Source organism: Rhinoderma darwinii, chromosome 2 (genome assembly GCF_050947455.1).
Source record: "Rhinoderma darwinii isolate aRhiDar2 chromosome 2, aRhiDar2.hap1, whole genome shotgun sequence".
NCBI lineage: Eukaryota > Metazoa > Chordata > Amphibia > Anura > Rhinodermatidae > Rhinoderma > Rhinoderma darwinii.
This window is the reverse complement of record NC_134688.1, coordinates 201,850,251-201,874,574: the sequence shown is the minus strand read 5'-3', so window position 1 is coordinate 201,874,574 and position 24,324 is coordinate 201,850,251. Positions and strand designations below refer to the sequence as shown.

Here is a 24,324-nt window from a genome sequence, read left to right as displayed (position 1 = left end):
TGATTTGTGCTGTGATTACGAAAATTGCATAAGAAAATGATACAAAACATGAAAAAATAGTGATGTTAGGCTATTTTCTCACAGTGCGGTCAAATCACGTTTTTGCTGTGATTTTGAAAAAAATTGTGGCAAAGAAATGGGATTTGACCGCACTGTGTAACTAGACTAAGGCCTTATTCAGACTGCCGTGTTAAGTCCGTGATATACGGAGCGTTTATGGGCGTATTTCCCAGGCTGACCAATTCATGGAGCCAGACTCCTAGCATCACGGTTATCAATGCTGCTAGGAGTCCGTGCCTCTCCGCTGGAATACTGCCTCATACTGTAATGACGCTTTCAGTACGGGACCGGGGACAGTATTCCCACGGGAAGGGAGGGACTCCTATGATTATAGATAACTGTGATGCTAGAAACCCGGCTCCCTGAACTGTGGTCGGTCTGGGAAAGATGGCCGATACACGGTCCGTATATCACAGACCGAACAGGAAAGTTTGAATAAGGACACTTACTTGTCTCCTATTTTTGGTGCGGATTGTGCACTGAAAATTCACTGCAAATTAAAATATAAGGCCATATTTAGACCAACGTGTGTGAAATCAGTTTTTCACGGCCGATTTGCACCCGTGCGGGACCCGTTTTCACAGATCCCTCATAGACTTGAGTTTATTGAGGGATCCGTGAAAATGCACAAATATAGGACACGTCCTATTTTTTTTACAGGCCCTTCACACGGTCCGTTAAAGCAACGACCCTGTGAATAGCCCCATAGAAATACATGCAGCCGTGTGCGGCCATTAAAAAAATGTCCTTCACACGGACGATTAACACGTTAGTTTGAATAAGCCCTAACTCATGTGAATGGGGTTTGTCAAAACCCCATGCACGTGCAGCAGAAAAACAATCTGCATGGAATTTAGGACGTGCTGCTGATTAATAACCCCTTAACGCGATATCACGTAACTGTACGAGATAAGGGTAAGGTATGTATGGGAAGTATAGAGCGAGCTCACGGGCTGAGCTTGCTCCATACACGGCGGGTGACAGCTGTGTTACGCAGCCGATACCTCACTGCACACATTGAACTTTAATGGCAAAGTAAGAACGGAGTTCTCCTTACATCCTCACAAGCGCTTCCCCCTCCCTTAAGGCTCCTTCACATTGTGTTGTTGCCCTAAGTTTATCGTGTCCGTCAGGAAATCTCCTAACGTACAGTATAAACAACATAGACGAAAATTCACAGGGCTCCATTATGTCCTTTTAGCCTACGTCGGGCTGGTAGCCGTCGGTAAACGTTATTTTTTGTAGGATGGAATAGTGTAGTAGACTTTGCTATTCCGGAGTCCCCAGGCAGCATCACGAGTGCTCTACCCGTGGACTTTGTCCCTGGGAAAGCTCCTGACATCACTGTCCATATATGTAGAGTGACGTCAGGGGATTCTCCAGGGCCGGAATCCCTGGCCAGAGCGTTGCCGACGCTCCGGCCGTATACTTAGGCTTTGCAAAGCTTCGGACGTCACTTTACGTATATGGACATCAGGAATAGCGCCATAGTCCCTGGGCAGAGCGCTAGTAGAAGGCTCCAGCTCTGTTTATGGACAGTGACTTCAGTAGTTTCTCCTGGGGCATTCCCTGGGCGACGTATCCCACTATATGCTATACAGCTGGATATGTTTTGGCTAAATAGATAACACATTTCCACTGCTTCCAGTGATGGCGTGCTTTACACCCCTCCAGCCGAAGCTTGGCATTGTGAATGGTAATAATAGGTTTGCATGCATCTGTTCGACCATGAAGTTCCTGACACACAGTTCTGCTGCTGATGTCATCCATAGGCAGTTTGGAACTCTGCAGTGAGTGTTGCAACACATGATAGACGATTTGTATGCACCATGCACTTCAGCACTCGGTGGCCCCGCTCTGTGAGTTTGTGTGGTCTACTACTTTGTGGCTGAGCTGTTGTTACTTCTAGAAACTTCCACTTCACAATTTAGTACTTGCAGTTAACTTAAGAGAAGATCTAGCAGATCAGAGATTTCACAAACTGACTTGTGACAAAGGTGGCATCCTATGAAAGTGACATGTTTAATGTCAATGGGAGGAATTTAAGAATTCCTGTATTATTGCATTAAGGAGTCATAAATTATTACGTACTCCATACTTGCGCAATAATTTGTGACTTTTTGCCATTTTACTACGCATTTTTTAAAAAAGTGGGTGAGCTTAGTGCAAGGGCACGTCAAATACGCTATAATTTACATCAGAGACTGACATACATTTAAGTGGAAATCTCCGCCAGCTTGTTAACCTTCTAGCGCACATACAGCAGAAGATGCGACAAATTTATTAAGAAACGTGGGCCTCTTTTTTTGAGTTAGTCACATCTTACTCCTATGAAGTGCAGACTAAGATTGCCAAATAAAACACCAGTTTTAGTATATCTAATCCCCTGAGCTCCTTAGTACGACCCATACTACTACTACTACTACCAATGTTAGTCTATGTAGATTGCATGGCTGTGGACTTGATTTTGTGTGCCTGTGTCTGCAGTAAGTGTGGCTGAAACATGTGAACTAAAAAATCAGAGGTGTCCACTTTTGGTGACATAGTATATCTTTCTGAATACTATAATAAAACGCTGTTCAAACTATTAATTATTTTAGACTATAGGAGGAAAGTAGAGTTTCCGCTTTGGATCAAATTAACATCATGCAGTCATAATGCAAAACATTTTTACATTTAGTCAAGGTCCCCCTCATTAAATATGTGTTAAAATAAAATAGTAAATTTAATTAAATGTATTATAGTAAGTAAAAAAAAGCAATACTTTTGAATGCACAGTAACAAACGAATACAGTATAGTGCAAAAATCTAATATTTGTGCGATGTGCCCTTTTGTTACTAGTAATATTATCAAGCAAATAGACTTCTGCCATTGCAGTTCAGCAAGCAATCTTAAATATATGTAAAGCAGAGAGGCAAAATATTATTTTGTTTGTAGCATATGACAAACACCATGCCATTTTTTTTTTTTTGTTGTATTAGGTTATAATTATTTCTTCTGCCCAGGAGCAAATGGGAATTACAAACCAAAAACACAATATATTATTCAAGAAACTATTGCTTTGGGACATTACCAATGATATAGCATTAGCAACACATTGTAACAGTATGAGTTTACATAAAAAGCAGAAACCTCGTTGCAATAACCTCTCAGTGAGCTATGGAAATCAGTATACTGTGGACTTCTTGTTGTGCCCGGCAGTGCCACAACCATTGGGCAATAAAAGTACTAGTTTTGAGACAGGTATGTTCAATCTGTGTCCTCTTCACCATAATGGTAGCAAACAAAAGGCTATTGAATAGGCTCTATACAAAGAATCAAGCATAAATACGGGAAAACTATCTCAAGGCAAATTAAGAGACTCCATATCTAGAGCATTTCATTGTATGAAACATTTAAATGTGACAATGTATCTACATAACACATCTACTAAATACTGCATTTGTCCCTCTATGCTTTACTTATCATTGTGTAATACTTGGCTTATACACACACATTTATGTGCTAGGCCTAAATATTTTATTATCCATTACAAATATAGTTTTCAGCAGCAGATAGGGGCATACTTAGTAAAGTGAACATAAAAACTAAAACACATTACACAATAATCAATAGACATCTGCTGTTCCCTTCCAAGAGTCACGAATATCTTCTGGGCACAAAGTGCAGATTTCGGTAAACAAATATTTTCATTATAAGGTAATAAGACATGCTGTAGGGTAATAATATTTCATTTTATAAAGTGATAGTTTAAAACCATTTGGCATGCTAAGCTGTTAAGTGTCATTTAGTGAAATGTGAAGCTCTATTTAAATGTGTAAAAGATACATTATTCATTAATCTCAAGTTTAATAACTTTTAGCAATGGACATTCTTAGGCCTCATGCACACGAACGTATTTTTTTCCTCCCGTAAATACTGGCGTAAATACGGGTCCTTTGTCACACGTATTTGACCCGTATTCCACCAGTATTTACGGACTCGTGCCCGTAAATACAGGTCCGGTGTCACCAGTATTCCACCCGTATTTATGGACCCGTTTTCTCTGCACTAATCGGCTGCTCTATCAGTTCTGGAAAGAGAGAAGGGGCAGCCCTTTCGGGCAGAGTTTCCACAGCGATTGTAAGTAAAAGAAGTTCATACGTACCCTGGCCGTTGTTTTGGTGACGCGTCCCTCTTTTGACATCCAGTCCGACCTCCCTGGATGACGCGGCAGTCCATGTGACCGCTGCAGCCTGTGTTTGGCCTGTGATTGGCTGCAGCGGTCACATGGGATGAAACGTCATCCCGGGATGCCGGACTGGAGGAAGAAGCAGGTAAGTTAACTTTTAATACTATTAACTCCAGCGGTAGTGACTATCCCGGGTGCGGAAAGAGTTACTGCCGATAAGTTAACTGTTTCAGCACCCTGGACAGTGACTATCCCCTGACGTCGCCTAGCAATGCTCCCGTAATTACGGGTGCACACACGTAGCCACCCGTAATTACGGGAGCCCCATAGACTTTTATGGGCCTGCCCGTGCCGTTATTACGGCCTGAAATAGGACATGTTCTATATTTTTCAACGGCACGGGCACCTTCCCGTAAGCATATGGGAAGGTACCCATGGCCAATAGAAGTCTATGGGCCCATAATTAGGGGCCGTAATTACGGCTCGTAATTACGGGTATTTTTACGTTCGTGTGCATGAGGCCTTACAGTGCAGGTAGTTATTGCTAATCAGGACATTTTATATACATTTCCCTAACCACTACCATACAATTGTAGTTCTTCTTTGCATTATTTTGTATCTTTTTGACCTTACATTAGGAGCATTGATAGAATAGGATAATGTAGGCAGAGAATGTCTTGCTCCTTAGACTCTACCTATAAAGTAGGCCACACCTAAATCTGTCCCTGACTGACCATTGTCTTTTGACGGCAAACGGTGCAGGTCTGAAGTCTACAGTGACATATTTTGGCGTCACTGTAGAAAGAGCTTATGAGCGCTCCAATGAGCGCTCATTCTTTAAGCAGGGGCTGTTACTAACAGCATCTCGTACTTAAAGCAGCCTCCTGCATACATCTTGGATCAGTACGAACCCCAATCCCAGCTGTTTAACCTTTTGATCACCATAATTTCTGACCGTGGCATGATCAAAGCAGACTCCCCAATTCGATTGCGTCACCGAAAACTTGGTGGTGCAATCGGAGACTGGGGGTACCCTGGAAACCTAGAAAGGACCCCAGGGTTATCTGTTCTGTAAGCCTGCTGTTAGGGCACACTATGTGTTGTGTCCTTGTGACACAGTATAATGTATTAGCTTACAGGAGTATGCTAATACATTATAGGAACAAAATAAAGTTACTAAAAAGTTATCTTCTTGGGATTGAAAAAAATTAAACAAAAAATAATAATAATAAGGAAATGCCCAAAAAAAAGTAATTATTTAGTATAAAATAAATGTATTGCCCATACACTACATAAAAAAACTACATATGTTAGGTATCTACACAACCGTAATAAATTAATTTAACTGGTTATTTAGCATGAAACGTGAACAGTCTAAAAAGTAAACAAAAAAAACAATGCCGATAATCACTTTTTTTCTATGTTCACGCCGCAAAATTAAATTACATAAATTACACCATAATTTATTTGTACCCCCAAATAAAAATACAATTTCTACCACATAAAGAATGCCTCATAGATACACATCAATGAAACAAAAAGTTATGGCTGCTGAAAGGCAAAGGGGCAAAAATTAAACAATTTTGCTTGTCATTAGGACCTATTCAAGCCTGGTCCCTAAGCGGCTAAAGAGGTATTACCGTTTCAGCAATTTAAGCTTATTCATTGCAGAATGGAAACGTACAACAATTTTACAATATACTCTCTTAATGAATTCCTCATTGTTTTAACGATCTCTGTCTGAAGTCATTCAATAAGAACCTTCATTCTTTACTTCTAAGCTTAAAGCACCTGTTATGCCATTCTGCCTTTATAGGCACTATGCGGCAGATTTACTAAGACTGCCGTTTTATATGCCAGTCTTGGCATTCTGTGCCACTGTAGTAAGATACAACAGATTTATTAAAAGGTGAAAAAAATAAATTTGTTGCGTCCTTGCTCAGTCCTTGATTCGCATAACAAATAGATCAGATATCATGCAAATTGTTAAAACCTTGGGAATTTAGACAACTTGTTCATTACATGCACTTGTATTCATTCTAAATTAATTTTCGTATTCTTTAGACATGAACCTTCCAGTAAACAGATCCTATATATTTTACATGTCAAAAGCATTGATAAACCAAAATTGAATATTGTTTTACAATATGAACAAAGAAATCACTGTTACAAAATGAGGAAAAATACTTTTGCAATATGCTGTATCCAAGGATCTGTCAGGTCCACTGAACTATTTTGCCAAATATTGCCAATATTTTTCTGTTCCATTTACATAATAGCTGGTTATCGTATTTATGAGGGAGCTTTCCCTCCATCTCTCTCCTCTCTTTTCTTCTAAATGACAGCCAGCGATGTATCTGCTTGCATAATAATAGATCTGCTTTAAACTGATGCAGTTAAGGAATATATGATACAATACATGAATGCCATCTTAAACCAGCAGGTACTTGTACACCATTGCTTCCATTACAATTCTTAAAATAGGGGATTTATTTTTTATTTTCCAGGAGCCATTTGTGGCTCCCAGTACTGCTGCTGTCCAGGAAATATACAGTCTTAAAATATAGACCCATTTAGTCCAACTGTCTCAGATTTATCATTCACCCATACAAGGTATGGAGACAAAGGCTGTATGAAGTAGGGCTATGGAGTAGGGTATATTCTCATGGGTTGGATTTGCTTCGAAAAAATGTGCAGCAAATCTGACCCCGATATTGCATGAAAATTCCTTCTAAATTCTCCACCAAATCGTGTTTGATTTGGTGAAGACTTTCGGACTGATATGCCTTAACAAAAAAAAAATATGATACTCTCCCCCCCTGGTCTCCTATAGTGACGCATTACTACTGCAAAAGGGCTCATGCCTGTGCTGCCAGCCTCTTGTGATTGGTTGCAGCGGTTACATTGAATGAAACTTCATCCAAAGAGGTCGGTAGCACTAAGACCAGACAGAGTAGGAGTGAGGTGTCGATATGGGAATGCCAGGGAAGGTGAGTATAGACTTTTTTTATTGGAAATATTTTTTTTTACTTGGGATTATTTTTCTACAAATTTGCAGCTTTTACACAGCAAAAAATGCAACATTTTCTATTTGTTTTTATTTCTCTACACGTTAGAACTCATTATGCAACCATTCTGCAGCATAATTAGACATGCTGCAGATTAAAAAATAATCCACACCAAAGATAAATTTCTGCACAGAAATTTTCAGCAGTGTGTGGATGGGGATTTTAAAATGCCATCCACTTTGCTGCCACTGTAATACACTGCAGATTTTCCATTTCATAAAACCAGGCGAAAGAAACTCTGCAGCAATTACACTACGTGTGAATGTAGCCTAAGACCTCCTTGCACACGGGATGGAAATTTTGCCAAATTTTCGTCCGGAATTTCTTAGCGAAACTTCTGCAGTGTGTACACAATATAAATTGACATGTTGCAAATTGAGAATCCGTACCGCAAGTCACTTTTCACACATGTTTTCTATAGATTTTTGAATTTTGTTGCTACTCTAATAAGCTGCGGAATTTTCGTGCAAAAATACTGCCACACTGTCTTGTATGCCAGAGGGCCTGGGTTGAAATATGCTAATGAGTAAAATAAAAACAATTGATACTGTAAGTCTATGCAGATGGAAAGGGTTACCATGCCAGTCTTCTTGGTGCTTCTATGAAACCCAGCTAGCTAATTCTAGTTATAGTAGCACACTTTTGTGATTTTTATGTCTTCCAATGATTGTAAATTTTAACAATACAAATATCCCTTTGATGTCCATATCCTGCAAAGGACAAAGAAGATAAAATTTCACTATGCAACTGCTATTGTCATAAAATTACGTTCACTTTTAAATTAGTTTTTGTTTAGTTTTGAAGTTTAAAAAAATGTTTTATGTATTTGAGTACTTAAAGTATAAAAAATATTGGGGGGGGGTTTGCACAAATTTTTGGTGTAAACTTAGACAACATTTTTTGCAAATCATCGCGTGCCCCAAAATTTTGCAAAAATGTTACTTTTTACGTCACATTTATCAAACATGGAAAAGGTCGCCGTGGTCATGATTAAGTGGGTATAGTTTCTATGTTTAAGACAAATGAAAACCAGAAAATGGCATATATTTTTTGCTCAAATCATAGCAGGCATAGATTTCATTTTCTGACTTTCAAACTGTCCAAAATGTACCAAATGCTCCTTTTAATAAATTTGGTGCAAATCACTCCAATGCACCATTTTTTTTGGACCGGTGTATGAAACACTATTCTTAATAAATTTGCCCTATTGTGTTTTATTTCTATGAATAGTTTTTTGTTTATGCAACATATATTTGAAAATGTCCATAACTTTTTCATATATATATATATATATATATATATATATATATATATATATATATATATATATATATATATATATATATATATATACATATTAGTGTACTTAAAATACTATAGGAGATAAATTTTATTAAACTGATCACTTTCAATTATTTGGATCCCTCATGAGGTTTAGACCTGTTCTACACTGCTACTTCAGCCACACTGTTATTTTTAGGAAATGCATATGTTTCTATTGAAAGATATAATGTGTATTATGCAATGAGGCCTCGACAAAGCAGCCCCCAAATGTTACGCCATGAATCCTGTACACTAAGTGACAGTAGCACAATATTACAAGTCAATGTTGTATTAACATGTCAACCTTTGCATTGGCTTCTGTTGGAGTGCCATGTTTTACAACTCATGGCTTAGAAATTGTTATAGAACATGGTAATGTTAAGAACCACTGTGTTGGCACTCTGCCATTGCACCTGGGAATTCACAAAAGCAAAAAATCCCAAACTGATGGCTTTTGCTGCTTCAAATTGCAGAGAGATGAATAGTTTGTTACAGGATATTAAAAATGAATTAACATTTTTTAATAAAAAATTTTTTAGAGTTTTTTAATGCACAGTATACTTTTATAACTCAAGTTGCTCTTTTGTATGCTATTATTATTATTATTATTATTATTTGAGAACGTACTAAAACAGTAAACTTGTTGTTTATCTACACCAGCAAACTGTTCATGAAGAAAGCACTCGCTCAATGATTGAAGGAATGAAAGTGGATGCCTCTAATGTGCCTTCTACATACCTGGCAGAGATTGCATGTCTCCTGCAGTCTATTGCTGAGGTGGATCTTCTGCTAAACTCTTCATATCTGAATAAAAAAGACTGTGAAGATCTTGGTAAACAAGATGAGTGTCTCAGGGTAAGACCGTCAACTAATTACGTTAATAACCAAAATTATTCCGAATTATTTTCTCATAAGTGAAACTTTGCACCATGTGATAAGGAGATCTTCATTTAACCTGTATTCATTGTGTTGGCAGGACCAGATTACAGAGAGGGCACTGTAGAGTTTACAATATCTTGAGGTCTGAGGGAACTTCCAAAACCCCTATTTAAAAATCTACACTAAATACAGCATATAAAGTTACAAAAATATTACGCATTTATTTGGTTCAAATAACCAAGTGTCAAATTTATCAAACGCTCTATGCCAGGTCCCTGGGGTAAAAAAGTTATAATTTGAGCGCCACTCACATCAATCAGGCCTCTTTACAAGAAAAGTAGGCAGAGCTTAGCAGCAGAGGGGCTACAAGGGGCCAACTAATTAACACGAATCTCTGATCTAAATTTTTGCAAAAGGGGTTTCCCACGTTCTGACAACTGATGACCTATCTATATATGTCATCAGTATATGATCGGTGCATGTCCGACACCCGGACCCCACACCGATATGCCACTCCAGCTGCCTCCGGGCACAGGATGATATTGCCGGAAGCAGATGGCTCCGGTGAAAGAATAGCGGCCTTGCTGCAGTACTGCAGCTTGGCTCCTATTCAAGTGAATAGGAGCCGAGCTGCTGTTCTGCCGAACGGCCGCTATGCAGTGGTCGGAGCCACCTGCTTCTGGCTCCAACTGCTGTATACCGTTCCAAACGTCTGGTGCACAGAGGCAGCTGGAGTGGCGGATCAGTGTGGGGTCCGGGTGTTGGACACGCACTGATCATATCCGGTGGATAGGTCATCAGTTGTCAGAAAGTGGAAAACTCCTTTAATTATAGTGCATATCTACGCCAGAAGATAGCTGGCATAGATTTGACTTTCTGATGCACGGATGGCCAGAGATGTGCCTATGTTATTAAGAGTTGTGCACTTCTTAATAAATTAGGCACATCTTACTTTAGCGCTCTTTAGATAAAGACTGGCATGTAAAACGCCAGTATTGATACATTCCCTTCCAAAAGTTTTTCCTCAGCCCAGCCACTCAGGGTGCCACAAGCACCACCTTTCCTCACCTTAGTTCTTCTGCTCTGTGATTGAGTGCAACAAGTCAAATATATAATATACCAATGTGTAGGGCACACATTACAATAATATGAAATACAATATAAAAACACATCACCGTCACTGTGACATAAACAGCAGTTATTGAAGATACATTTCTATGTATGTGTTCTGTATCCTTTCTTTCAAAATAGCAGTAGACGCACCCACCTAAAAAGGAGAAGGCTTCACACTAAGACACTAAGAGCACATGAACGTGTGACAAAGGACCTGTATTTACGCCAGTATTTACGGGAAGAAAAAAATACGTTCGTGTGCATGGGGCCTTAATATTTTGGCCAAATTCCACAACAAACATTGATGACAATAAAATACGGGCACCAACTGAAATATTGGCACATATGATTTGATAACTATCATTCCTCGAGGCTTAAAAGCTTAATCCCAGAAAGTGTAGAGTACACTAAGTCTAAAGTGTGTATTTCTTATGGAATAGTCAAGCATTCACTGTACATCCAATTAGATGGAGCGAGGCTAAAATCTCTAATGCTTATTTTGTAAGCTTTTTTGTCTGGTGAAGTGGTTTCACAACTTTTTTCTTTTCAATGCAGTCAGTTCTCTTACATTTGCTTTAATAACCTGCTGGAATCAAAGCATGTTTCTACATTATTGCTGTAATAAAGTTGCATTTTAGCTGACCCCACTCTCCTCAGTATCCAAGCAGTAATTTTCTTTGAATTGAAAACAGTTGGTGGTTGTTTTATATGTACCAAGCTGACTCGGTTAAAAAGTGTACTGATGTGACTAAATGCAAAATTATACTTCTAAAAGTATTGTCCTTGGGAAAGCCTCCTAGCAGTGAGACCAATAAAAGAACTTACAATACGGTGTATGCCACACTGCTGCCCCAGCCTGGTCCTATTTTACACAGGCTTTAATTTTCGTATTGTACTGATGGATCTACTTTGGATTATACACAGAAAATCACTTGTTCTGAGCTTAAAACAAGTGCTCTCTATTTCACAAACATTTCCCAAGCATGACTTTTCCATCTTGTTTACTAGTTGAAATACCATGTAAGGTTATATGCATAGCCTACTCATGACATGCAGCAAGGAACTTTTTTTGAGCTGGAGGAGTCTATACATTTTCATTGTCATTTTCTGAATTTTCCAGGTCACAGTAAATGCAACTAATGTATTATTTTTAGTATTCTAAGCTATAGACATGTCCGATCTTTCACTGGGGAAAGTCGAGACAGCCTCATACACATCAGATATTTGCTATATTCATATGGCAGGGCCATGTGCACGTATCCTATATGGAGGCTCACGGAGTCCCTGAGGTTCTGTACTATCGATCTTTAGGCACTCTATGTATTGCTGTATGTTGCCGTTGCCCATATATGGCACAGTATTATGGAGACATAATATTCATATTTGGTACAAAAGGGCCCCATAGACTTTAAATTACTTTATTGAGGGGTTGTACAGAGACAAAATATGGTCATGCGTAAGGGCCATATTGTAAAAACATACATTCGGGATGCAGAGCTGCAAAGTGTTAAAACTATATAGATAACAAGTAATAAAGAAATAATAAATAATATATCATTGCATGGCTTACATCTGTATTTCTTGGTTGCACCCACGCTACAAAACAATATCAACAGGTTAATAGTATTCCTTTGAAGCTTACCATTTTCTGTATTTGTGAACTAGGGAAATTAAAATATGTGTTAACATGTGCTCCCTACTAACAGAAGCCTTTTTGTAATGTTCATCATAAGAGGACAGTCCCGCCACTCAATAATGATTGCTGTCAGGGCATGACCACACATGGCGGAATTCCTCCGCAACTGTCCGCATCCATGCCGCACAGAATCTGCGTTGCAGATTCTGCTGCGGATCTGCACAAAATGTGCAGTACATTGATGCGGACTAGCTGCTGCGGACTGCGGGAAAAGTGCTTCCCTTCTCCCTATCAGTGCAGGACAGAGAGAAGGGACAGCACTTTCCCTAGTGAAAGTAAACGACTTTCATACTTACCGGCCGTTGTCTTGGTGACGCGTCCCTCTTTCGGCATCCAGCCCGACCTCCCTGGATGACGCGCCAGTCCATGTGACCGCTGCAGCCTGTGCTTGGCCTGTGATTGGCTGCAGCCGTCACTTACACTGAATCGTCATCCTGGGAGGCCGGACTGGAGACAGACCCAGGGAGTTCTCGGTAAGTATGAACTTATATATTTTTTTACAGATACATGTATATTGAGATCGGTAGTCACTGTCCCGGGTGCAGAAACAGTTACTGCCGATCGCTTAACTCTTTCAGCACCCTGGACAGTGACTATTTACTGACGTCTCCTAGCAACGCTCCCGTCATTACGGGAGCCCCATTGACTTCCTCAGTCTGGCTGTAGACCTAGAAATACATAGGTCCAGCCAGAATGAAGAAATGTCAAGTTAAAAAAGCAAGACGCATCCGCAGCACACATGACATGTGCATGACAGCTGCGGACTTCATTGCGGAACTTTGAATCTCCATTGAAGTCAATGGAGAAATTCCGCCATGAGTCCGCCACTGCTCCGCAACAGACAGAGCATGCTGCGGACACCAAATTCCGCTCCGCAGCCTATGCTCCGCAGCGGAATTGTACGCATCGTGTAAACGAACACTGCTAAATTAAAGTGAAAGTCAATGGAGAAACGGCTCCGCTGCGGATTAACGCTGCGGAGTGTCCGCAGCGGAATTTAAGTGAAATTCCGCTATGTGTGAACCCGCCCTCAGACAACACAGGACTCACCCGCTGCACAGCAGCAATAACATTTAGTAATCTTCTGAAATGAGACAGGATGGGCAGCGTAGACTGTATCTTCTAGGTACCAATATTCACTCAGTGGCCTCTTCCACTAAGCTCCCAGATGAGACTGAGACTTCTAGGAGTACGGAACTCTAGGAGACAGAGTGTGAATCCTGGAAGCTGTGGAAAAGTAGTATTAAATGGTGGCCATTAACATGAATGGCCGTCCATGTAATGCAAGGATGAGCCAGGTCCAACAGACCGGGGGTCCCCCCTTCATGAAGCTATACACTTGTAGCGTGCGAGCGGGGAAACCGAGAAGTGATGGGAAAGGCGTAGGCCCACAAATTGGCAGCTGGCTCAGTACTCAGTGTGGATCACAAATGCCAACAGGCCTTCCCTTTCTCTCAGGGCCTGCTCACAGAAAGTGATGAGGGGGTTTGCACTGGTTAATGAGGATGGTAGTCTCTTTATATATCCCTCGGGACACTCCCTGTGTCTGCTCCTGTTCTGATGGTGTTTTGGGGTGTCCTTGATGTTATGAGTGCAAAATAAGGCAGGAGACTGAAGAGTGGCAGTATAACAGGCATGCTCGTGGCACAATTTTACTTAAGTGCTCCATATAAAATGGCGGTTACAGTCTTCCTTATGATATGGAGGCACATCCCTTACAAATAACTCAATCCTTGTAATACAATGAAGCGCCAGATGCAGGAGCGGGGGACCCTCTCTCTCTGCTTTCCTTGTGGCTTCATACCCTCATCAATTCAGTGGGACAATAAGATATCTGTCCATAAATGCAGCTTCCGTGTAATGGCTCTCAGCCTGTCAGTAAGGGTAGTAAAGTCTATATAAGGCTATGTTCACACAGAGTTTTTTGCAGGCAGAATTTCTACCTCAAAATTCCGTTTGGAAGTTTGAGGCAGATTTTCCTCTCTCTGCACGCCGATTTTCGCATCGTTTTTCACTGCGTTTTTCGCCCGCGGCCACTAAGCGCCGCAGGCATAAAACGCTGCGAAATACGCTTTCTCTGCCCCCCATTGATGTCAATGGGAGGTCAGAGGCATAAACGCCCAAAGATAGAGCATGTCCCTTCTTTCTCCCGCGAGATGGTTTTACCGCTCACGGGAAAATGAGGCCTCTGCCTCCTATTGAAATCAATGGGAGGCAGTATCAGGCCGTTTTTGACGAGTTTTGTGGCGCGGTTTCCGAGTCAAAAAACTTGTAAAAAAACTCTGTGTGAACATAGCCTAAGAAGGATGAGACTCACCAACGTATATGGTGATATTGTTCACAGTCCACAGAATGGATTCTTGTAACTCTTAGTAGATTTCAGAAAATTTCCTTCTCTTATGGCTGTTCTCTTATTTCCTGCGAGCTTCACTATGGCCTGATGATGAAGGAAGCCTGTCTCTGGAGTCTAGATGGATGGACCCAGGTACCAACCACTCTCATCCTCTGCCAGCTCCAACCGACTCCAACTGCTAACTAATTCCAACTGACACTAACTGCCACTGGACCCCCTCTATGTCCTAAGCTCCTCCCACCTTCTAGAAACTTCTTCGTCTAAGCCACTCCTGCATAGACTGTAACACAGTCCATTGTAACATCACATTTGTTATCTTAAAGTGACAGTACCTAAAAGTGCAAAATATTCATAAAATACATTTACAACACAATATTTCACAAGTAATGTCTTGGGGGACATTAACCCCTTAGTGACCAGCCCATTTTAGGCCCTAATGACCAAGCTATTTTATTCGTTTTTCTATAGTCGCATTCAAAGAGCTATAACGTTTTTATTTTTTTGTCTACATAGCTGTATGAGGACTTGTTTTTTGCGGGATTAGTTGTGCTTTTTAATAGCACCATTTTTGGGTACATATAATTTTTATATTAACTTTTATTAACCTTTTTGGGGGGATTATAAAAAAAACCTGAAATTCCGCCATTGTTCTATGCGTTTTTAAATTGACGCCGTTCACTGTGCGGCGTAAATAACATGTTACCTTTATTCTATGGGTCATTACGATTACGGCGATACCACATATGTAGAGGTTTTTTTATGTTTTACGACTTTTGCACAATAAAAACACTTTTGAACTAAAATTATTTGCTTTTGCCTCGTCGCTTTCCAAGAGCTGTAATTTTTTTATTTTTCCATCAATGTAGTGATTTTTTGGGCTTGTTTTCTGACGGACAAGACGTAGTTTTGATTGGTACTGTTTTGGGGTGCATGGGACTTATTGATTCATTTTTATTATGACTTTTTTGGGGGGCAATGGAAAAAAATTGCAATTTCGCCATAGTTTTTTGCGTTTTTTTTTTACGTTGTTCACTTTGCGGTTTAAATTACATATTAACTTTATTAATGGAGTCATTACGATCGCGGCGATACCACATATGTGTACTTTTTTTTTTTTTGACACTTTTACTAAATAAAACCACTTTTTATGGAAAAAAATGTTTTTTTTTTTTTTTTTTACTGTACTTTTTATTAATAATCTTTATTTCACTTTGATGACTTATTTTATTAGTCCCACTAGGGGACTTTACTGTGCGATATTCCGATCGCTGCTATAATGCTCTGGTATACTTCGTATACCAGAGCATTATTGCCTGTCAGTGTAAATCTGACAGGCAATCTGTTAGGACGTGCCTCCGGCGCGTCCTAACAGGAATATGTCCAGGGCAGACCTGGGGGCTTTTATTAAGCCCCCGGCTGCCATGACACCCCATCGGAGACCCGCGATTTCATTCGCGGGCCGCCGATGGGTGACAGAGGGACCGCACTCCCTTTGTAAACAAAGTTAAATGCCGCGGTCGCTATTGACGGCGGCATTTAACGGGTTAAACGGCCGCGATCGAAGTAAACTTCGATCGCGGGCGTTGGAGCAGGAGCTTAGCTGTCATCAGACAGCAGAGCTCCGGCTCCTGCCTGCACGGGAGACCCGTGCAGGACTTAGACTAGGCTGACGTGAAAAGGCGTCAGCCTAGCCTAAAGCCCATTAGTGACCGACGTAAAAAGGCGTATTAGTGGTCACTAAGGGGTTAAACACCCTAATACCATATATTGACAGGGGTTGTCCTAATGGGAAAACCCCTTTAAATGAAACTTATAAGAGCATTAGGTTGCTATCATAAGGCCAATAATTTACATTGTTTGTTTTACCAAAGCCATTTCCTACCTTCATTAGCAGCAATTACCATTATTATAATGAATAGTATGGTCTTCAGGTATAAGAAGCTCATAAAGAAAGTAAATCACTGCTACACATTTCACTTATGTCCATGTTTATGTAATGTAAATGACTTACATAGTGCAGCATAGAGAGTCAATGACCCTGCAAGAGATTGTTTCCTCACAGAGAAACACAATGCATGAATTTTAGGTCTGAATTAAGTTAACAGCTGATCACGTCCCTTCAGATATACTTAACATTATGATAGCCAGCTCTGCATTTGATTATATTGATAGCTGTGGATACAAGTGACTATGTCCATTGGCCTTGTTTCTGTGGATTATTAAACTGTCACAGGATACATTCATAGACACATTTTTGACTCTTTCCATATAAATCTTGCAAGTAGTTTTTGTTTTTTTAAAGAAGCCCAATTTTTATTTAAATCTCTTAATAAATATTTTATTTCTTAATAAAATAATTCATCTTTGTCATTATTAAGCTACATAAAATACAATATCTGTAGATGAATTGTATGACTGTTGGTGGAAAGGTTTGGAATTATACCGAAGTTCATTTTAGCCATGATTGATACATAAAGCAGATGATGGATTTGACATTAGACTTGTATGGGGAAATCAAAACCATCAACTGCCATAAAAGCATTTTGATTTAGACTGGAAACTCCTATGGTGTTTCTTATGTCTTACTATTGTCATTACTTAAAGGGGTTTTCCAGGATTTTACATTGATGGCTTAGCCTTAGGATAGTCCATCAATGTATGATTGTTGGCGTTAGATTCACAGGATCCCCACAACCAGCAGAATGAATGGACAGCTCAGTCTAATGTGAATGGGGCTAAGTGGCAATACCAGGCACAGCCACGTGGTATAGATGTCGATGTCTGCTACTGCAGGGAAGAGGCTGTAGCACTCTAGCACGTATTGTTCTCTCTTTACTCTGCTGATCGGTGATAGTCGGACCCCACTGATCATACCTTGGATAGTCAATCAATGTAATATCCTAGAAAAACACTATAAATTTAAATATGTGCCATCAGATCAGTCATCATTGTTAAAATCTGACAGACGTTGTATTGCCTTATTTCTTATGAAGAACTTTGACCACTCATACAGCGTAAATCCAGATTTGAAATGGTGGATGATTACAAATATCTACTACTATGGGTGAAGGGATGAGGGCTAGAGAGAGCAAACATCTACTTATGATGTTATTAAGGAAGGGCACGATTCAAGGATAAAAAAAAGCATTCTGCCTTTAAAGTATAAGCCCCTGTTCACACAGAGTTTTTGTGCAAGCAGATTTTGACCTGCCTGCGTTTTTTTGCATGGTTTTCATAGCGTTGTTTGTGGCTTTTTTAGCCTGCATTTATTGAAGCTAATGCAAGGACTGCGGGCAAAAAATGCAACGAAAAACGCTCGGAAACTAGCGCTGCAGTTTTTGTCTGCCTCCCATTGATTTCAATGGGAGGTCAGAGGCAAGAAAGGACATGCCGCTTTTTTTTTCACAAGTGGCTAAAAGCCTACTTGGAAAAAAAACACCTCTGACTCCCATTTAAATTCATGATGGGCGATTTCAGAAGTTTTTTGGTGCTGATTCTGACACGGTTTCCACGTCAAAATCAGCACCAAAACACTCTGTCTGAACAGGGCTTAACTGTTCTAGTAATCCATATTAACTCCTTACCTCCACAGAAATTTTTCAAATTTAAATTTTAGCTTTTTCCGCCCCGCATTACAAAAGCCATAACTTTTTTATTTTTCTGTTAATAGAGCTGTATGGGGGCTTGTTTTTGTGGGAGAAGTTGCCGTTTTTAGCAACAACATTTGAACCATATAATGTACTGGGAAACTGAAAAAAATAGTCTTTGTGGGGTGAAATGGGGGAAAAAACAGTGATTCCTCCATTGCTTTTTTAGTTTTACGGCGTTCACCGTGCGGTGAAAACATCATGTTCACTTTATTCTGTGTGTCAATATGATAACGGCGATAAGTATCTTTATACATTTTTTTGTGTTTTACTACTTTTACAAGGACAAAACTTCTAGTTAAAAATAAAGTTTGTTTTGTGTCACCTGTTTTGAGACTATAACTTTTGTATTTTTCCATCAATTGAGCGATGTGAGGACTTATTTTTTTCTGGGATGAGCAATAGTTTCTATTGGTTCTATTTTGGTGTCCAAAAAAAATCTATTCTGGTGCTTTTTTGTTTTTGGCATTTACCGGTTAAAGGCTCCCATAACAATCGTTGGCACACCGCAATTGCATCGCGGGGGGCAATCAGACATCAGAGGGGGCCGTCCCCCTGTTTTTAAGGCTTAGATACCGCGGTCATTAGTGATTACGGCATCTAAGGGGTTAAATTAGCGGGATGAGGCTCGTTACACTGAAGTGTCGGCTATAACGTATAGCCAATACACTCATCTTATGGATCTGGCTCAGCCCGTGAGCCCCCTCCCTACTTCCCTCCTCAACTTCCTCTACATATATATATATATATATATATATATATATATATATATATATATATATATATGTATATATATAAAGTAGAGGAAAACACAGCACTCAATGCAAACTGAACATCAGGCCATGTGCACGTTACCAGTGGAAGGACGAATCAATTCCTTGGATTAGAATACCAAAAAGACAAAAGAGCAAGTAACAGCACCAGGACTTCAGCGTAGGGGAGATGTTGGTTTATTCACCACCAGGTGGAAGAATGAGCAACGTTTCGGTTCACACCTGAACCTTGAGAAAGGTTCAGGTGTGAACCGAAACGTTGCTCATTCTTCCACCTGGTGGTGAATAAACCAACATCTCCCCTACGCTGAAGTCCTGGTGCTGTTACTTGCTCTTTTGTCTTTTTGGTATGTATATATATATATACATTTATATATACATATGCCAGATGTCGGGAAGGGATTAATATAACACTAATGTCCAAATAATTTAATAAAAGTTTAACTATTATTGTAAACAATTTAACAGTATTATTATAAGTATCATTTGTATTGTTAATTACTCATCCACACCCTTAAATTCGTTTCATGGCTATGTTAAAACAACAGGTTGCCTATCAGTCTTTCTAAAGTGGTAATGTGTGGGTCCTCTTTCACCTCTTCAATATAGGTTGTACAATTTAACACTTGGCTAACTTCCAATTAGTTGCTATTCATTTAAATATCCTGGAGTAATTGATATCTTTAATTGAAAGTGAATTTTTAGTCCTTTCTACATCCTTTCTACATCATGTCAGTACTGTACTTGTACTCTCGAAGGTTCTATTGATTTATCAATCTTCAGTGGACAGTTTTTACTGCAATGCTGTATCCATTTGTGTATGTTAGTATAAATCTAACAAAGAAGAACAACTTTGATTACAATCAATTACAGCCTAGTTAATGTAGTACACTACAAGAAAGCACAGTCCTTGTATGAACCACTCCAATAGATGTTTGATCTGAAGCACCAGAGAGTAGTTTAAATGGTTGAAAAAGTCACATTTGTTTTTATGGCAGTAACATATACAGCAGAACATATTTCATTTGTCTTTGACTTAGGATATCAGAACATTGCCTAGATCCGGTTTATCTGATGGATTACTTAGGACAAGAAGCTTTATATGCATCATGTAGCATAGACTGGCTTTGTTTCCTCAGGTGTTTTCTAGGCATGGGAGACTATTTGCAGAAAGTCTGGAAATGAGTGATTCTTTTTTATCCACTTTATTTCTTTAAAGTGACACTTCGGAGAAAAACTATATACCGTTTTATACCTAGTGTAAGACCACAGGGGGCGATGCATGACACAAGGATTCTCTCATTGGTGTTTTCTGAATCCCTGTGACATGCACAGCCCCCTCAAGTTCTACACTAAGTATAACACAGTGTATCAGTTTTGCACGGAGTATTTCTTTAAAGGGTTTATGTGGGGACCGAAAAGTATACTGCAGTATGTGAGTACACTGCCTAATATACATTCCGGTCCCCCGTCACACTGATTATGATATTTTAATAGATTTTTATAGCGCTGGTGAGAGAACGGAAGTCTAAAGGCTTCCTTCATGATGAGACGACTCTTTGTCATGTGACCCGGTCTGCTGTACTCTTATGTACAAGCAGTAACAGTAGTACAGAATCTACATAGAGTACAGTGGGGCCGGTCACGTGATGAAGAGTCGTGTCATCATGAAGGAAGACTGTGCCACTAGACTTCCGGTCCCCCACCAGCGCTATAAAAATGTATGAAAATCTCATAATCACTGCGACAGGGGACCGGAATGTATATTAGCAAGTGTACTCACATACTGCAGTGAGTACACTGCTAATACTGTTCAGTCCCCACATAACCCCTTTAAAAAATACCAACTTTGCATTATGAACTTGACTAAAAATCTGCTAAGCATTGTCAGACAGTGTTTGGCCAATATAGAGAGTAATATCATTATGCCAGGATCACACATGCTGTTCTGATGCAGGTTTTGGTGCAGTTTTTGGCTCCGTTTTTGAGACAAATACAGAAGTGGACACAAAAGAAAGGAGCTGCTTCAGTCGTTTCTTTATACAAGTATTCATGTTTTCAGCCATTCAGGCCTCTTAGTGATTTAGTACTTTCTATAGTTAATCTGTCAGCTTGCACCATTAAGATGATGGTTATGCAGGGGACACTTGGGAATAGATTTTTTTATACAGGGTGTTGTTCTTTGATTGTCAGCAAAAGACACATTTGAGAAGGAGAAAATGAACTGGACTGTGAGTCTGTATTGCTACGATTTCTCTTCTTCAAAGCATGGAGATGGATCCTCTCCCTAAAGGCTGGTGTCACTCCAGTTGCTAATGGATTTCTCTAATCCTTTTTTCTTGGAAATGAAAGTCGTATGCTCTTTTCTTAACCAGGTTACACAGTTTCCCTTGGCACATTTATACCTAAAATAGCTTGAAGCTATTTTTTCACTTGTCCATGTAGCATAATTTATTATTTTCAACCAATACTATGCTGTTGACAATAATTCAGATGATTTAAAAAGAATATATATTAGATAGATTGATATTTCTAAGATAGATAGATAGATAGATAGAGAGAGAGAGAGAGAGAGATAGATAGATAGATAGATAGATAGATAGATAGATAGATAGATAGATAGATAGATAGATAGATAGATAGATAGATAGATAGATAGATAGATAGATAGATAGATAGATGATAGATAGATAGATATGAGATAGATATGAGATAGATGATAGATAGATAGATAGATAGATAGATAGATAGATAGATAGATAGATAGATAGATAGATAGATAGATAGATAGATAGATAGATAGATAGATAGATAGATAGATAGATAGATAGATAGATAGATAGATAGATAGTGTGTGAGTACAGATAGTGTAGAATTTCTGAATTTTAGCACATTAGCTATACACATCACGTAATTCTTAATTTCTGTTTTGTAGAGCTGCATGAAAATGGAAATGACTACATTAAATATTTTGTGTATTTATATGGCATTTAAAGTATTATACAACTTAAGTATGAATTTACGTGCCTTGCGTTTGCATTCTGCTCATAGACATAAAATGTACATTTTAGCATTATCTATGGGTAACGCTTGTCTACTATTTGTTTTTTGATGTTGACTTCTTAGCTGCAATTTAGCTTTGCTCCTTCAGAACACAACTATGTTCAAGCAAATGCAGCTTAAAGTCCATGTCTACCTTTAAAGTGAACCTGTCACCAGCATTTCACCTATTAAACCAGCAATACCTGTACAAAACTCTGTGCTTGCGCATCAATGTCCTGTTCTGGTATGTGCGCACAACGGGACATCAAAGCGGCGCATGTGCAGTAACTAGATTTGAGGTCGAAAAGAAGCAGGGAAGGGTGTCAGACCATACATGATGGGCGCATGCGTGCTTTCTCAGACAAGATTTCAGCATTCAGGGCGAGCCGGTTTTCGGCACTGGGCAGTCAAAAGAAGAAGAACGAGAGTTTCGGATTATTACCATAAAAGGCGCAACATGTAGCGATAGTGCACATGTGCCACCTCCGCTCCGTTCGTTCAGGGTACTCGGGACCCACATTCTCTTGATCGGTGGAGGTGCCAAAGTTGGGCGAATAGGTGATAAGTTGTTGTGGTGGGATAACCTATCTGCACAGTCTTTTTACACCTATTTTAATTTAAAACGAAAAACAAAATGGTGTCTAAGAGTAGCCATTCACTTAAGCTCATCTATCTAATGGGATTCTGAGGTAGTCTATAATATACTCCCTATCTTATCTGAGGCCCAGGCTGCTGCTCTATCCCTATTTCTTGCTCTACACTGCATCTCTGCCTGTTCAGATTGGCTACTATATGTAAAAACAAACCAACAACAAGCTCATCCCCAGTACAAAGAGAATAGAATAATTATAAAACAGATGGATCTACACCATCAGTACCTTAGCAATTATGAGATAATTGACGTTTACTGAACATAGGAAATTTGACTCAGTTAGCAGGCAAACTGGAGATCTGCTATATGGGTTTTCCCATCATAGAAAGTGATGGCCTATGGCTGGGATATGCCATCACTTACCAATAAGTGGGGGTCCTCCTGCCTGGATTTCCACAATTCTTGGGAAGAATTAAGTGCTGCCCCACCTTATCAGTGTTTCTTGCATATTGATGCTGCTGGCCACCTGCTGTGCAGGGACCTGCCCCATTTAAGCAATTGGGGCTGTGTTGAAATTCACTGCACAGCGGGTGGCCGGAAGCATGACTGTGCAGGAGAAATTACAAAGGAATCTTTTTCACATATATTGGACCTCTAGCAATCAAAATGTTATGGCATATCTTAGTGAACTAAAATAACATTAAATAATGGGAAGACCCTTTTAAGAGTAAAGGGGTTTTTACACTGGGCGATTATCGGGCAGACGAGCATACACAGAACGCTTGTTGCCGATAATTGCCCTGTGTAAACAGGGCAGCGATCAGCAGATGAACGAGCAAACGCTCGATCATCTGCTGGTCGTATAGTTTTAAAAAAGTAAAATATTTTCGTTGTTGGCAGCACATCTCCCTGTGTAAACAGGGACACACGCTGCCGACATGATGATAACATATGGGGACGAGTGATCGGAGTAACGACCGCTCGTCCCCATCCATAGATCTGTGTGACGATTATCGGCCGGAGTAAAAGGGCCTTTATATATTTTAATTAGTAATAATTGGTATTGGTGTAAAAGTTATATTGATTATTTTACTTATGATTCATGAATTATTACAATATATTCTCTATGTTTATGCTACCTTACCACTCATTTTACAACATTTAACATACCTGCCCAAAATCACCATATTAAAATTACGCACAGATATCAATTTGCTTTCAGTATTGGGTGTCTTAACGTTATTAGCATGCATACTGGCAGATGCTACATTTGTGCTCGAGTCTTGAGCTGGGCTTTACGTCATGCTAAAGTTGCACAGTTTGGACAATCCATTTTCAAACTGGAGCTCATCCAGATTAAAACTGATCACCAGGAGTCCTGCTGCTGATACCCCATGATAAGCTATCACTGGAAACAATAATGTGGTTATCTATTTTTGCTAATAGTGGATTGGGGTTCCCCACTTTCCAAAACATTTTTTTTCATGTTTTAAGGGCTGGCTATATCAGACAGCTACTTTAAACTATTACTTCCTGAGATTGTATTGTTTGCCTTTAGCTGTTGAATGATGTTACTTTATTTCATTATCATTACATATTTTTCAAA

The 24,324-nt window shown here is 39.5% G+C and overlaps 1 protein-coding gene across 7 annotated transcripts in view; it reads left to right on the top strand.

The window, feature by feature from the left end:
* The window catches only part of DMD (dystrophin), a 2,416,993-nt gene that overhangs the window by 1,146,389 nt on the left and 1,246,280 nt on the right, over positions 1-24,324 (top strand). For all 7 annotated transcript variants that reach the window (XM_075852742.1, XM_075852740.1, XM_075852736.1 and 4 more), the window contains one exon: positions 9,284-9,478. In XM_075852742.1, the coding sequence (XP_075708857.1) occupies positions 9,284-9,478 (195 nt within the window). The remainder of the gene's footprint in view (positions 1-9,283; positions 9,479-24,324) is intronic.